Below are 17,107 nucleotides of genomic sequence, written 5' to 3' on the forward strand. Positions count from 1 at the left end.
AGACCCACCTGATGGGAGTACATCTTCATGTTTGTCTATAGGAGAGTGTGTGTGTGTGTGTGTGTGTGTGTGAGAGACAGAAAGGGAAAGGTGAGAAACCGAAAAAGTGTTGGATGAGTGGTTGCAATTCGAGTCTCTCTCTCTTTGTCATTCTTTCTCTGTCTTTTTCTTCCTCTACCATATCGCTGTCGTTCTCTTCATCGATCACTCTCCCTCTTTCTCCATCCTCTCTTTAATTCACAACACAAAACACTTGCATCATCTCTGTTCTTTCTCTCTTTCTCTCTCTGTGCCAGGCCAGTCGCTTCACCCATTCAGAGACTGCTCCTCTCTGCAGTGAGGCTGCTGTAGTGAGACCGTCTCAGGGTTAAGGGGCAGTGGCAGGTAGCATGGAGCTGAAGATGAGGATCAGGTTGTCCAGGCCCCACAGGTAACCATCCTCCCGGTTGCCCTCTACCCAGGGTGTGCGGTGGTCCAGTGTGAGGGGAGGTTGAACGGGCACAGTCTTGCCGAAGTCAATCATCCAAACGCGAGCGCGTCCTGTGCAGTCATGCACAAAGAGCAGGGAGCTGCCCACCACCTGCAGAACATAGTTTGATAACATATTACTAACAATCTTATTCTTTTCATTTCAGTTGCCACACACATGGCTGCCATGATTAGATTAATTGAGAGAAAGTGATGCGTATCCTATGTGTAAAGGCTGCTTCATGATGACATAAGGGAAAAAAACAAAAAACCAAAACAAAATAAAAACTCTAAAAACATCTAGTTGATATCCTTGATGTCACCAGAGCAACGTGAATTAAAAAGCTGTCTTAAAGTAGAGCATCCTTTATCTGTCCAATGGTTTATAGGTTATAGGTAATATAGGTTATAGGAAGCAGTGTATTTACCTCATGGCTCCTGAAGAACTCTGAATGTTCTAGCACACCACGCAGTTCCTGCAGTTTTTGCAGGTAACTCTTCTACCATGAGGAGAGATGAGGGAAAGAATCAAAGCCATGAACATGAGGAGGACCTACAAACATCTGCCTTGAACATGACGAGGACCTACAAACATCTGCCTTGACTTCCCTCAAAGTGTGTTTTACACTCTGTCTATTTTTATCACCATGAGGTGGTCCTAATTAACTTGCCGTACTACGGAGGCTGGTCTCTTTTTATAGTAGCGTACAGAAGCAGTTGATATTTGCTGTTTTGAACATCTGAGTTAGCTGTTGGTCTCAGTTTCAACACCATCATTATGAAACTGTATTTTCTGTGGCCTTTTGACAAAAAATTCCCAATAAAAATTCATAACTGTGGATGGCATCATTGGCACAAGGCTTGGCTCCATTAAGTATCTCATTGAACTCTGGGTCCCATAACACATACCAAGATCTGGACGTTTCCATCCACAAAGTCTTCCAGGGCTTTCATCACCTGTTCCTTATGCTTCGTTTTCTTAAAGTTGGTATTACACGTTCCATCTGCTTTCTAAACAGAATGAGAAGAAGAAGGGTGTAAAATTATATGTTTTTTTCCCCCTTTCTTCAGAAACAAAGTGTTAGCAGTCAAATCATCTGCAAACAATGGTTCTATCTCTGATTATGTGTCCACAAGCTTCATTTACAAGACCATTCATTTTAATATCTACCTATTTGCATGTCTATTGAAAGTATACAGGATATTGCATAAATACATTGCTTTGTATTTGATAGCCCATTGAGAAAGACGAACACACCGGTGACACATGCACTTGGAGGGCAGGATTGGATTTCAGTTTGTTAAATTTTAAATTACGCAATAAGACGATGACATTTTTCATTCGAAACAGAAGATCTTAAATATATTCTGATTCTCAAACAAGCAAGACCAGCTCTCTGGTGGTTGCTAGGATTACTGCAAGTCATGCTCTCAATGTGTGTTGCCCACCTTGATGCCCTCGATTCGGAAGCCGAGTGTGGCGGTGGAGCTGAGGGTTTCTCTCCACTGCATGTAGCGTGGTTTCAGCACCGCCTGCTGCGCCCGCTCCTCTGGTGTGGGCGCACTTGGGTCAACTGCCACCATCTTCTCATACATGTCTTTGCGAAGCTTTGGCCGCTCTCGCGCCTTCACTAACTCCTCTTCCAAATAGGTCCTGATGGGGAATTACAGACAGGGATAGTGAAAATGCAAATTATCATGGCAGTTTGACCATGTTGGTCAGAGCCTCTCTGCTGACGGAAGTTTGAGCCAATATTTCCTATTTCCTAAAAAGCATTCAAACCCAACACTTACGTAATCAACAAATTATAAAGCCCATAATTAGTTCAAATGGATTATAATGAGTGGGTGGAAGTAAAATGTGTTATTTTGTTAAGCAGAGACATGCGACAGAGAGTCTTTCTCAGACAAGGAAAGATTTTACAATATGGATAAACTTTTCCCAATGGTCTTTAGACAATAAATGCACTTATTTAGTTTCTTAATGTTATGGTGAATACTAAACAATAAGCTCACCTGCTGCCCATCTTACAGTCCATGATGGAGGGCGAGTCAAAGTCAGCCAGCAGGTCGTCCATCAGGTTATAGTCCTGATTGTCACGTTGGACGATGCCATAGTAACCAGGTACGAAGGGCCGGAGGGAATCATGCATCAGCTTCTGCAGACAGAGCTGCTCACACTCGCAGTACTTCTTCAAAAGCTTTCCATTCTCCCCCGCCTGGAAACTACCTATACATACACACATACAAGGCAAAGAGGAAGGACAGGTTTTTTACTTAAATTACAACAACAACGAAATATTAACCAGAATGTAATGCAGCAATGATCTATTTTTATCTCCGTTCAGATAAAAGGCTAACTGGTGGCCACAGTACAATTCCATGGAAACAAAAACAGAGGGAAAAACTGGAGATTACAGAAAGATAAACAGGGATCAAAGAGTGGAGGGGGGCAAAGAGAATGAGAGAGTTAGTTTATGAGGGGTTGAAACAGATACCACAAAAATGGACTTGAAACTTTAGATAGGTGATAACATTCAATAAGGAAGTAGGAACCTAATTCCCACTTACATATAGCTATTTAACAGACTACCACAGAGAGAGAGAGAGAGAGAGAGAGAGAGAGAGAGAGAGAGAGATGACAAAACTGAAACATAATCTGACCTGCATGTCCAGCAAGCTGCACCCATGGATAACGCTTCTTAAAGGACACCACAAATGGTGAGTAATGCACCATGGATTTCAGCTTTTTCCACGACTTGGTCTGTACACACACACACACACACACAGAGAGGAAGAGAGAGAGAGAGATGATAAATATTTGATAAAAACAATATTCATACACACACACGGAAGCATGAACCTGCTGTAACACAAAAATTTGGTGTAGATATTACTTCAGATGCAATTTCTTTGTCACGTCTGCCCCATTTACTGTGCGACATCAGTAAGGTGGAAAATTGTCTCTTGGAAGGACGTAGATTGGTCTACTAATGTGAAGTCCATCACTTCTAATTCTCTGATAAAATATTTATCAGATAGGCCAAGTCACTGTACACAACACATAGGCAGTCTTCTTTCCCAGGCCCTGGAAAAGTCAAGAGCACGCACACAGGGAAAGACTTTATCTGCCACACACAAGCACAGCGCGAGGTCACATCGAAGGGCGTGACGCACACAGTAAGCAGTGGTATTGATTATAAGCAAATCATTGATTAAGAACAGTGAACGAGTGTGGGAAATGACGTGAGGTAAAGATACTGATATACTGAGGAAAGTCTGTGTGTGTACGCATTCTTGTGTGTCCAGGTTCATGCCCCCAGCAAGAGACCTTCAGGTAAACATCATGTTCTTATGCCTGGATTGAAACGCACTAGCATTTGCCACAGATTAAGACCGAAAAAAAACCAAAAAAAAAAAACAGAAGTGAGTGTGCAACAAGTCAAATCTCTTAATCAGCTTAATCTCTATGCTCCACTGTTCAGACAGACAGCTACCTCCAACTGTCTTTCTCTCTCATTGACACACTGACTGGGTGTTCTTTACTGCATTTGTCAATTATACGGTCAGATGCATTTCTATAATACACATACACACTCATAATCGCAGACTTTCCAACTGTCCATCCTTACAGCAGGAAGGCACTCCATCTCTCTCTCACTCTCCAACACACACAAATTCAGTGAAGAGTCAAACTAATCAACAAACATACACACTGTTGGCTGCCCCACAGCAATTTGCAATCCACTCCGCACACCCCAACACCTTGCACAATGTAGCTCTGCCCTGAACGCACAGACATGCACGAAACCATGCGAAACACACCCACGTAATCCACCTATACAGGTTCACTCCACCATCTCCCACACATCTGAAGTTTTCCTTGCGTCCTCCTTACTATAATGCTTGGTTTACTTACACACTTACACACACACACACACACACACACACACACACACGGCAGTAGATGCAAAGCTGATCTGTTGGCTCTGAGAGAGAGACAGTTTGCACAAGGACAAAACGGAAACGCTCAGAGAGGTTTCCAGTAGTGTGGCAAACTGCTTAACGCCTAATGCAATTTAGACATTTAAAAACAAGGATCTTGAGCTGGGCTCTGATCCTGCACATTATTACAGATAAATAGCAGACTACAAATAAAAACAAGCTAGAGATATGAACAGCACATTTCCTCACTTCTCTAAATTGTTAAAACAGAAAGAAGAGACTAAAGGGTATCTACTGGTTTAAGGTTAATTATGTTTGCTTATGTTGAAATCTGTCAGTGTGCATTTGTATCTGTTGTGAGAGAACCAGAGAGCAACAGAGATGAATACAGAAAGGTGGAGAGATCACACACCTCCAACACACGTTCTTTTCTCAGTTCTTCATTACCATCTTTCTCCTAATGTTTCCTCTCTAGTCACCTTTCAGTCCTTCCATCCTCTCTCTAGGCCCCTGACTGGCAGACTTCTCTCAGCACTTAGCTGTAAATCTGAGACCCCCCCCCCCCCCCCCCCCCCCCCCCCACCAACTGACACCCTGGTCAAAAGGGCCAGATGACACCTCAGTCACGCCTAAAAACCTCTCCCCACCTCCTTTTGTGTCCAACTTTCTCTCTTAACACTCTCTCTCTCTATTCACAGTGGTGTCACATTCTCTTTCTCCTCTGCACTGGGTCTTGTTATAGGCCTCTTTTTTCCTTCTCTACTTTGTTAAGATGCACTGAACACTGTGATATAGCCTCACTTCAAGCATTATGCACTCTATTGGTTTGGCTGCCACGCCACCCTGGTTCATAGTTGAGAAATTCTGTCTCATCTCCCCACACCGGGACAGACTCCTCAACAGGCTTCGTTTTGCATGTTTGACAGGCGACAGCTAGACCGAGTCTTTCATTGTCTTTTCTGAGAACTTGCACACACACACACATGCTATAATGCATGTCCAAGGCAAATACCACACACACACATTCACTCACACGCATAAATGATTCTCACAGTAGAGCCCAACTGTAAGTTTTACAACACACACACACACACACACACACAAAATCAGTTATTTACTGTCTCCATCTCCAACCCTGTGAAGGGTCTGGTTATCATCACAGTGACGACAGTTCACTAAACAGTGGGGTTTGCCGCTGGCCAAACAATAGGTCAAAGGTCACTGTGAGTGTCTATGACGCCCACCACAATATGAGAAAGCTCTGTTCATTCCATCTGCCTGGAGGGGGAGAGAGCCCAGACCCCTGAACTCAGCCCTCTCTTTCTTTGTCCAGTTTAATCTGCCATAGCCATCATGGAAAGCCCCACCAGGCTTACCGTCACTGCAGTCTTAGCCCAGCTACAGCACAGACTACAGTCATTTACTTTAGGTCTCTGCTAAACAGCTCTGACCCACATTTCAGTTATGAGAGGAGAGAAAGGAAATAAAAACAACAACAACAACAACAACAACAAAAAACACACACAAATTAAACAGAAAATATCCTCAGGTTGAGATTCTGTGTGTGTGTGTGTGTGTGTGTGTGTGTGTGTGTGTCTCACCTGGCAGACAGAGCAGTAGTGAAGTAGCACACATATGCTGACACAGGACCAGACAGACAGAGAGAGTGAGTGTGCCCGAAGCCAGTCACACACACAGCGACTCAGAGCCCGAGCCTCTGTGCACACAGACGACACTGTCATCCAGACCTCACTTTCCGATCAGCTCCTGCTGATGCTTTTCATACCCACCATATGTGTTTAACACTGTGGCTACTGCTCTCATAACAGTCTTCAAACCATCCACACGTCTTTATCTATAAAGAGCACTGTTTCACACCCTGTCTGTGACTCTCTGTCTCTCTCTCTCTCTCTCTACAGTCTCCCTTACCCTCTCTGTGACACCAATCCTCTCTCCTCTTACACTCATCTGTCACTCCTCTGCCTCTCTCTGATATTCTGTCTCTAGGCTCCATGCTTATCCACCCCCCGACCCTAATCCTCCAATCAGCAACTCCTTGACTAGCATCAACATATACTCGTACTCACACGCATGTATACACATAATCCTTCCCTTAGTCTCTCTCTCTCTCTCTCTCTCTCTCTCTCTCTCTCTCTCACACACACACACACACACACACACACACACACACACAGACACACACACAAAGACGCACACGACTTCTCTGATGTTAATGTATCATGGGTCAGAGAATCTAGCCTGGTGGGGAAAGAAACCTTCAGGCAGAAAGACACCACAAAGCCCAAACATAAACAGGAATTATGGCTAATGCTGTGAAACTTATGACACACTACTATTGATTTTCTAAATATGTCAGAGTACACATACTTCACTGAAGCTCTTGTAAAACTCCACCCTTCTCCTTTCCCCACCTCTTCTCTCTTGCTCTACCTTTTTTCCACACCTCCCCCATCCTACCTCCCTCTCTCTTTCCTTCCCTCCCTCTCATACTCCCACCCTCCCCTTATTTCTATTCTGAGAAAAATTCCTAATATACATGCAAACCTTCACAGAGGGGGATAAACCTGTTGAGCAACACTACTCTCCAATAGAGAAAGAGAGGCAGAGACAGAGAAAGGGAGACAAATGGTTTAATATTATGGCATACAACAACAAAACAAAGCTGTTTTATTCTTTCATTTGATTCTGGTTAAGTAGAGTGGGACAAAGGCCAACTGAAGTTGTGAACTCAAAGTCGTGACAAGGGTTTAAGGAGTGCGTCTTTAAAGACTACTTAAAGACTACATTCGCTAACCACTTCCCTTCATTCTCGCTCTACACCAACTACACAAACACAGGAACCACAGACCCGTGTGTGCGCGCATGTGTGTGTGTTTGTGTGTCTCTGTGTGTCAGCGTGTGCTTTATCGTTGCTCTACTTATCGAAATTCCCCACAAGGAGGAGGACAGTGAGACTGAGAGAGAGAAAAGAAAAGAAGTAAAAAAAAAAAAAAAGAGAACCACCACCATATATGGTTATGATGTTGCTTAGCGACGGAAACACCTACTGCTCCGTTTTCCATGACACACTCTCTTGGCCGTCATTGAGCGATGGCATTAGTATGTGTTTATGTGTGCGTGTGAGTGTGTAAGCATGCAGATACACATACAATTCTGTATATATGTGTTCTGTGAGGACGTCAAGGACTGCGGTAAAATTTTCGCATGTAGATATTCTTTGACATGGGGAATGTAAATTAGCTCTCACACTAAACCCTAGGGCAAGTGTACTATCAAGGAGTCTGACAAAAAACACACCCTTCAGACTGCGTATCTAGTCAGTCTCAACTACAACCCAGATACAGTGATCAAATGTTTTAACACACTAAAGACAAGCAGGAATAACAGCAGGGATAGGAGGGTTGGAAGGGAGTGATTAAGAAAAAGAGAAGAAAAGGAGAGAATTGAAAACAGGGAGAGTGCCTGACAAAATGTCGTCCAAACAGGTCAGACAGTAAGGACAATGACTAGACTTCCTGGCACTCATTTTCTCCGTACTGATTCACTTTGACTCACTGATGAATGAATGTAACACAACTAAATGTGCGTGTGTGTGTGTGTGTGTGTGTGTGTGTGTGTGCACATACATTCCCCTCCCCTTAACAAACAACCCAAGCACGTCATGACCTGTTCATTATCTCCTTCATGACTTCATATGCAACTGTGAGAGTGTGTTTGTGTGTGTGTGTGTGTGTGTGTGTAGATATATTGTTAAGAATCAAGTCAAAATGATCGTCTACCAATTCCTCTTAGATTCATACCCCTTTTCATGGCAGAAAATTCACACCACTGTGTTATCCAAACCTAACTTGCTCGAGAATAAGATCTTGGAATTCCAGACATTCCTCAAGAGAACATAGTACAGACTGAAAAAACAACAACACCCACTATAACATCTGCTAGTGATGCAATAAGATTTCACATGACAACAGCATGCTCATTCATCTTTCAAACCCACCACATCAACAGTATTTTTTCAACATTGTGGCTACTGCATATTCATAACACACTTCAAACCATCCAGACAGTCCATTAATTCACTCTCTTACAGCCTTTCATCTGTTTGGAGCAGCACTTGACACACACTCACTCTCTCTCTCTCTCGCTCTCTGTGCATGACAACAGCGGAAGGGAGATGGAAGAAATAGACCATAGTGTTATTTGAGATCATCGTCCAATTTCACAGTAGCATGTAGTCCTGAGCTTCACTACTTGACTTGTTCAAGGGTGTTCTACTCAAATTTTTTGCTGGGGTTAGTGCATACACTGAAATAGGCCAAAGACATCCATCTCATGTCCTATGCCACATCGCTCTCTATTTATTGCTCTCTCTCTCTCTCTCCTGGTGATATTATTTTTATAGATGCCTGAGGCATGCACCATTTACTGAAAGTGGCCCTCCTGAATGACGTCACTAAATTCCTTAGTTGTCACGGTTTTCATCTTGTGAATGACAAGTGAAGCCGTCTCCAAACGTTAACTTTGATTCGAAGTTAACTTTTTTTTTTTTTGCTATTGTTGTTTTGCTTCACAACGTTGCGTTTTTCATACTTTGTCTTAAATGTTGTCATTTTAAAATCCACATGCCGCTCAACTAGGCTGCTTCGTCTGACCAAACACCCACCGCGTACTAAAATGTGTTTGCTACTTATAAGAACAGCGAATAGAAAAAAGTATGAAATACAGGTGCAGAATATCTGCTTTGGTTACATAAAAACGCCTTTTCTAAATCTGTAAAATTGACAAACATCCTTTTAGACACGCTTGCAGAGTAGAGCTGAGCTGTGCAAGCACTCCTTTAACTAATTTTCCCGGCTTTAAAATTAAAATGCATGTATTTATTACCCCATACAAACTTTCTCAAAATTATTTTAATTTGCGTCAGGGGGCACAGGGGCACCGAGTCGCGGAGGACAACGTGACTGCAGATTGGTGAGTTATCATCTGGAGCATCAGTTAAGAGGCTTGTGTAGTTGGTGTTTATGATGACCAATGAGAGAATGAAGTGATTCCCCTATGAACACATGGTGTATCCCCACATTTCTATGGCGGTCTGTGTGGTTTGAAAACAGAGCAGGAGAATTCAGGTCTGATCGTCCCTCTCTTGCACATGAGTGAGTTATGTAGAGACGGGCTGCAGAAGTGTGTGTGAGGAATTACAGAAGTCAAAGCACTTTCACGATTCAAGAATTCAAAACCCGTCCATGTCGAAAATCAGTGAGAGTCCAGATCAGTTTGACCAGAGTCTATGATTGCTCAGCTGCAAATAGTTCACTATAATGGCGAGACAGTTTGGAGATTGGCGCTTGACCATCTATGTATGTGCGTATATGTGTGACAGACAACGAGATTAATCTCTCGGGGCATTGTTTGCCATTCTGGTCAGTGTGGTATTAAAGGAGCTTATCCTTTAAACATTCTTTGGTATTAAAATGCGCTGAGGTAATGATTTATTGATCCGCATCACATCTGCAAAAAGACACTCACCCCAACTTCCTCTGGACTGGAAAGCATGCTGTACATCCTCGGAGACAAGCTGCTGGGTTCAATGTCGCTGCCAGTGTAGTCATCCTCTGACTCCTCAAACGACGAGGCGGAGGACAGACCGGCGGAAGATGAACTGGACAGTTTTCGTAGCGAAAGCGACAGCACCGGTGAGCCTCCGCAACCACTGTCCGAGTAAGGCGATTCTTCGTCCAAACATTGCTCTAGTGTGAGTCCGCCAAGGCCGGATAATATATCTGTAGTCTGTGCCACATGCTTGTCTTCGGTAGGGCTAGGATCACAAGTAACAATTAGTCTTGGTATGGTACCAGAGAAATTCTGGCTGCCCGCCGTGTTATCCTGGTCGAAAGGGTAGTGTTCTTTCGACAAACTGGATTTGTAATCCTGTCTCTCTCTCTCGAACGGACAGGTCCTACATGTCTCACCTGGTCCAAAAATATTGGCGGTATTCGGACTGTTTGCCGGAGTCACAACGCGAGAGTTTGTGGACTCGTTCAATCGTGAGTTAAATGCTGACAGGGTTGGATTCATATTTTCCACCAACAAAGGGTCTGTATCGACCGGTAACGCAACCCCAGATACTGTACTACCTTTGGGACATGCACTCCTCTCGCTGACCTGTCCATGTGAATTATTCTCCATGATCCAATTCGAGGAATTCCCATCATCGTTCTCAGTCGCACTTGGTTCGTCACATTGAGGTTCTGTATGGTCAGCCCATTTGAGCCCGTTGACCCGTATTGTGTCAAAGCCCACATCGACGGATAAGTCAGTTTTGCCCCTCAAAAATCCGTTCTCTTTGGGCACATGGTTGGCACCGGGCGGGTTATCGACAGTTGAGATAAGTTGAGTTTCCGACTCTATCCTACCGTTCAACAACTTTCTTTGTCTGTGACCACCTATTTCCGTTTCCCCGAAGCCCTTTAAAACATAGTCCCGTCCAAACACGCTTCGCTGGCTCGGTAACTCCTCGTTTCTCATTAGATTCCCGTCTAACCGGTCACCACCTTTCTCTCCACTAACACGTCTGAGTTTTCGTATGTGTTTTATAGCCGATTTCTCTTTCGCTTTAGTTCCAGCAGTAGCTGACTGCGACGAGACGGAGGGGAATTGACCCATTCCGCGTACCGTACAATTTGATCAGTTGGAGCACTTTTCTGAGCAACACACCTACTACTGATCGCTATTCCAGAGGTCTACTGAAAACTAAATTTACTGTTCGGAAAGAAACGGCCTTACTGAGATAAGTGTGTGACGCACAATTAGTTTAAGAGAAGACATGTCAGTTATCGACTGAAGGCAGTTATTGCACAAACTGTTAGACAGCAAGTCCAGTTCCTGAAAGAAATAACAACAGAGCATTCAGTCAATATTGCTGTACCCATGAAACATTCATTTGAGACTGCGTTGAGAGGAAAAGTGAATTAAGTCGTAAGTGTATCAGAAGATCCAGTGTACGCCTTCATTAAATGTGGCAGTTAAAACAGCCTTTTTTCGACTGTACAAGCGATGCACACTTTTAGCTACCAAGACTTGTTTGAATACACAAAATAGCTGAGATTTGTCAAAGAGAATTTAACACATTCCACAGCACTTACATAGTTTCTTAAATGGGATCATTTTCTTTAGTCATTAAAATGTCCCTGTGTTCAAATTAACTCACTGTGAACGAGTCATATTTTTAAAACCATAGCATTATGTGTTATAATCCGTACTCTTCCTCCAGCGAATTAGAATTGTCATGACCAGTAATTTCACATGCTAGGCAGGACACTGGCCAAATAGCTAGAAGAGTTGTTTTTGTGGCAGTGATCACCACTGAAGCCCTCCTGTGCCTTTTTAGGGCTGAAACCCATTTTCAGGGGGCTGGAGATTATGAAGATTTTTGTTGTATCCAAAGACGTCACTTAATTAGCTTAATTAGTGGTTAATTAGCTGACCTGAGTGGTCTCTTAACATCTGATATCTGTTTGAAAACCTTCTTTAGAAGCTGATAGTAAAGATTCATTACATAAATGTGCTGAGACCACAGTGCCATTTATGTTACTGATATTGGAGAAACAGTGCAGTTCAAAACCAAACACACTGCCTTCAAAACATCACAGACTTTTTGCTGCCCTCATGTGACTGAGGTCTCAAAGTACATTTTGTTTATTCCTACCATTTCCACCCCAAGTTAACATGTGCAGCTCTACTGCCAAGAGGGCTATTTAAACACCATGCTCACTTTAGTGCTAATGGCAGTATGTATCAAGTTCACAGTATCTAGATTTCAAAACATACAGTCACACTTCAGTCACTACAAAACACGTTACCCTTCCTCATACTCTCATCTATAGACTACTCTGCACACTTCAAGGATGCAGTTTCAAATTTAAACAAGAAAGGCACAAAAAGTTTGTCAACATGATAATTCAGCCACTGCTGTGAGGTCCCCCTAAGAAAATACTACTGCCTCACTCATGCTCATTACTTTTCACTCTGCCCCTTGATACTAACCTGTAGCTATAAAAAAAAAGACTCACATCACACAAAGCTTATTATGATTCCCTGTATTAATATCAATATCATTATCTTTAATCTCACTCAGTTTTAAAGGACACCCACTCTCCTCTTTTTTTAGATGACACGGACTACAATTACCTTCTTTCCCAGAGCACACTGTGAAACAGGAAGTCAGAGCTAGAGAAAACAGCTTGCGCAGTGCAGCAGTGCGTGTCATAGGCAGGCCACAGTTATGACACAGGCTCTGCCCTGTGTCTAAACACATCATTCAGTTACAAAAATCATACAGAGTAAACAACAATATTAGATGACGCAGTCATCATGTTTCAAGGTCTGGCACATGTGGTCAGAGGCACACACCCAGGTGAATGGTGATAGTGATAGGGCACTCCTTTTTTCCCCTGAACACTGGAACACTGAGTACACAAGCAATGTTTTTCCTCAGCAATTTACACTTTTAAAAGAGGCTTGCTGTCATAAATGTAAACCTCTGCACTCTAATACCTTTTTTTTTTTCAGCAGTGCATGTTAATGCTATTTTGGATTTTTTTTTAACAGTTTGAGTTATGAAAGATAGATGGTTAACTTTTGATTTTTGCTTTCTAGATACAAAGACAAAAAAAACACACCTCTCTCTGTCAGTCTGCATGTAGCAGATACAGTTGTGGCATGACAATTATCAAAGAAACTGTTGTGACCACATTGACTTGAAAACAGAAAATGCGATTTTAAAAAGCTGGTGAAATGTATGTAAATTTCACCGGAAAATTGTGTTGTAGTCCTGTGTGTTGAATGTGGGTGCCAACTGAATCTCCAATCTTTAAAGAAGAGAAATGCTCCCTGATGAGAACAATCTGAGAAACTAAGCCTTTAAAAAATAATAGAATTAAAAATAGAATAGGTGCTGGACAGCACTTCAGAGTTCCAAAATGTTGTGAACTGACTCTTTGAATCATAGTAATAAATAATGTGTCCATCATAAAGGCTGAGTAAAGAGTGTACATCCACTTTCTGGTTTATATTGTCTCTGTATTCAGCACTGAAGCCGCTACAAATGATGTTTTTAACTTAGGAAATGGACCCATCATTTTACAAGAACAAGAACAATCTTGCTAATGAATCAACACGCTACAATTCAAACACAATATGATTAAACTCACCTCAGTTTTTTTTTCAGCAGAAACAGTAAATGTTGATAGTGCAATAGAGCAGTGCTAGTGAAACTGATATTGAAACATACAAGTAAATGGACATTTTGACTGTGTACAATGACTGATCAACTGATATTGTACTTACGTTTTCAAATAAAACCAAACAAGCAGCAAACTAAGACACACCCTCATCACTCTCTCTGACTCATGGTAGAAACACAGCTCATACAACGTGACCGGCCCGCTTACTCATCTGAAACAAAACGAACTAGGCCAACACAATGCTTAGCTGCACAAGTATGTACACATAATGGGACTTTCTGAGACAAATTACTGGAATAGTAAAAGTGACAAAAGTTTTATCTCCAGCTGTTACTGAAAAAATTACAACATAGACGATCAAATTATTCATGATTTCGGCAACTAATAAATATATTTCAGTTGTACATCGAATCTTCAGTCTTGTATTAAAATAAATATTTCTCATCAAAATAAACATTTAATTATTAGTCAAACAGTGATCAAAACATAATTCATTTAAATATTAAATGGTTACTACAGATTTAAGTATTTATCTCATAATCTACTCATAATCTTATCAAATCATGAAACTTCAGTTCTAAAAAATTAAACCAGTGTAAATAGTAAAAGAGTTGATAAGAGTAGACCACAATATCTGTTGTGCTCTGCTTTAAGTCATCTAGTTAAAAGATTAAGAGGCTGAGATAGAGTACATCAGGCTGCCCAGATGAACATTTCCATGAGATTTAATAAAATAACATTTATGTCAAAATTTCTCCCCAAATAGAACAGTACACAGCACAGTAAACAGTCCACTGGTCACCATATCACTTTAAATACTTTTATGTTTTACATAATTACTTCTGCCCCCAAGTTTCATGTCATTTCCACAGGTTATTTAGCTAAACCTAGACTTGTCTAATCTCTGCAATAGGAGGGAATGTTTTATTTAGAATTATATTGTTATCATTTACAAAGTAATTTGGATTATCTGCTTTTCCAGTACACTTTTTAATGATGTTTATGTTGTTAAGCACTCTCCATGTTCCTTGGGTGTTATTCCTATACTGCTCCAGTGGTTTGTGATTATACTTATTAATTTATTCTTAAATATCTTATATTTGTTTTCTGCTTCTTTTGTTTTATGTTTTAGAATCTCCTATATAGTACATTTTTCTTTTTACACGTTCTCTATCCTCTTGGTAATCCATGGCTTGTCCACAAAATTGTGCTTCCTTGTGAGTTTAATATATGCTTTAGAAACATGCTCATAATTTTAAGGATATCTTTCTATTTCAACATCATTTATAATAATTTTGATTTGATTTGCTGATTACCAAATATTATATACTTTGTTTTACATAAATTCAATGATAATTTGTTAATATCAAACCATTTCTTTAAAACTTTCAATTCCTCTTCCACTGCTTTCAGAAGCCATTCCAAAAATTTTCCAGAGCAATATAAATTAGTGTCATCAGCAAATAAACAAATTTTAACAATTTAGACACTTTACAAATTTCATTTATACACAGTATAAACAATTTAGGGCCTCGCACTGAACGTTGTGGAACATCACAAGTAACCTTCAACAAATCAGATTCGATATTATTTATTTGTACATATTGATATCTATCATCAAGGTAAATTCTTAGCCATGAGTATACTGTCCCTCTAATACCATATCTTTCCAGTTTCTTCATTAATAAGCCATGACCAATAGTATCAAATGCTTTTTTCAAGTCTATAAACACCCCACTGTATATTCCTTGTTGTCCACTGCAGTAGATATCTCCTCTACCAGTTCCATCACTGCCACTGAGGTGGACCTATTTTCTCTAAAGCCATACTGATGGTCACTCAATATATTGTGTTTTTCTATTAAATTATCAAGTCTTTGCACAAATAGTTCTTCTAAAATTTTTGAGAACTGAGAAAGCAGAGAAATTGGTCTATAATTGGAGAACAGATGTCTGTCTCCACTTTTATAATCAGGAATGACTTTTGCTGTTTTCATTTTGCTTGGAAATACACCTGTTTGGAAAGACTGATTGCAGATATGGGTCAATGGTTTCACTATACATTCTATAATATTATTTTACAAAAGACATATCAATTTCAGTCCAATCAGTGGACTTTTTATTCTTAAAATTAACAATGTCAGGTACTTCCTTTTCATCAACTCCACTAATAAAGATGGAGTAGGAGTTTTTATGCACAATATCCTCATCTACATCGTCCTTATTTCTTGGCTCCACAATCTCATTTGCTAAACTGTACCCAACATTTACAAAATAATCATTAAATTCATCTGCAATTTCTTTTGTTTTATTTAGAATTATATTGTTATCATTTACAAAGTAATTTGGATTATCTGCTTTTCCAGTACACTTTTTAATGATGTTTATGTTGTTAAGCACTCTCCATGTTCCTTGGGTGTTATTCCTATACTGCTCCAGTGGTTTGTGATTATACTTATTAATTTATTCTTAAATATCTTATATTTGTTTTCTGCTTCTTTTGTTCTATGTTTTAGAATCTCCTATATAGTACATTTTTCTTTTTACACACGTTCTCTATCCTCTTGGTAATCCATGGCTTGTCCACATAATTGTGCTTCCTTGTGAGTTTAATATATGCTTTAGAAACATGCTCATAATTTTAAGGATATCAAGGACACAGGGTACAGTTTCCAGTAAAATGGTGCGTTTTGACATAGTGTAGTAATATGGGACACGCAAAGATAGAAAAAAGAGACAAAACCATAAAACCACACAATGATTTTAAAAAAGAAATTAAGATGATAAGCTTTGATCCCAGGTGAAGGAGTCACTCATCCATATTTAGTTTGATGAAAATGGCTTTGGTCAAGGCTAAACAACAAAACCCTTATAGCTGCCCTTCACCATAATATTCAATCTGTGTAAAAAACAAACAAAAAACCCCAACAGATACCTTAAAAAGAAGAAAAGTACCCCATCGCTAAATTGCACATTATAGCACCACAACATTTACTGTAACAAGGTTGAAAATAAGCTTATTCAGGGGATGTTCACCAGTCTCAACACGGGTACATAACAACCATTATCACTATGTATTTCTGTACCCCAAGCCTTTTCTAATCAAACCTTTGGATTTTATTTATATATATCTTTCACTATGAAAGCTTATTTTCAAAACAGCCTAAAACTCACTAAAAACAATCTTGATTTGCTATGACATTATTGGTGGTGGGAGTGTTAACAGCAAGTTATTTTTTAACACCCTCAAGGCTACAGGATAATAAAGACTTCCCGTCTTTCTGATTTTTCTTGGTTGAGCAAAAAGCACATGGTCAACTAATATGAGATATCAGTTTAATTACAATGTTGTATTTGCAGAATGGGCCCACAGAGGGTGAACTTCCCCTGTAAATGTTATTCTGACTGACAACATCAAAAATTTCATCTTAG

At 40.5% G+C, this 17,107-nt stretch overlaps 1 protein-coding gene across 2 annotated transcripts; it reads right to left on the bottom strand.

Moving 5' to 3' along the window:
• Positions 1–274: 274 nt before the first annotated feature.
• On the bottom strand, positions 275–10,546 carry itpkcb (inositol-trisphosphate 3-kinase Cb). Of its 2 annotated transcripts, none has more exons than XM_030765920.1 (7): positions 9,961–10,546; positions 3,133–3,232; positions 2,485–2,698; positions 1,918–2,122; positions 1,378–1,479; positions 897–968; positions 275–580 (listed from the first exon to the last, which is right to left on the bottom strand). In XM_030765920.1, the coding sequence occupies exons 1-7, from the start codon at positions 10,507–10,509 to the stop codon at positions 368–370; spliced, it is 1,455 nt and encodes a 484-aa protein (XP_030621780.1). In that variant the 5' UTR covers positions 10,510–10,546; the 3' UTR covers positions 275–367. The 2 variants fall into 2 exon arrangements, with proteins under 2 accessions (XP_030621780.1, XP_030621781.1); XM_030765921.1 differs by lacking the exon at positions 9,961–10,546 and adding an exon at positions 6,015–6,307.
• Between the last annotated feature and the right edge of the window lie 6,561 nt (positions 10,547–17,107).

The sequence above is a fragment of the Chanos chanos genome, chromosome 2, assembly GCF_902362185.1.
Source record: "Chanos chanos chromosome 2, fChaCha1.1, whole genome shotgun sequence".
NCBI lineage: Eukaryota > Metazoa > Chordata > Actinopteri > Gonorynchiformes > Chanidae > Chanos > Chanos chanos.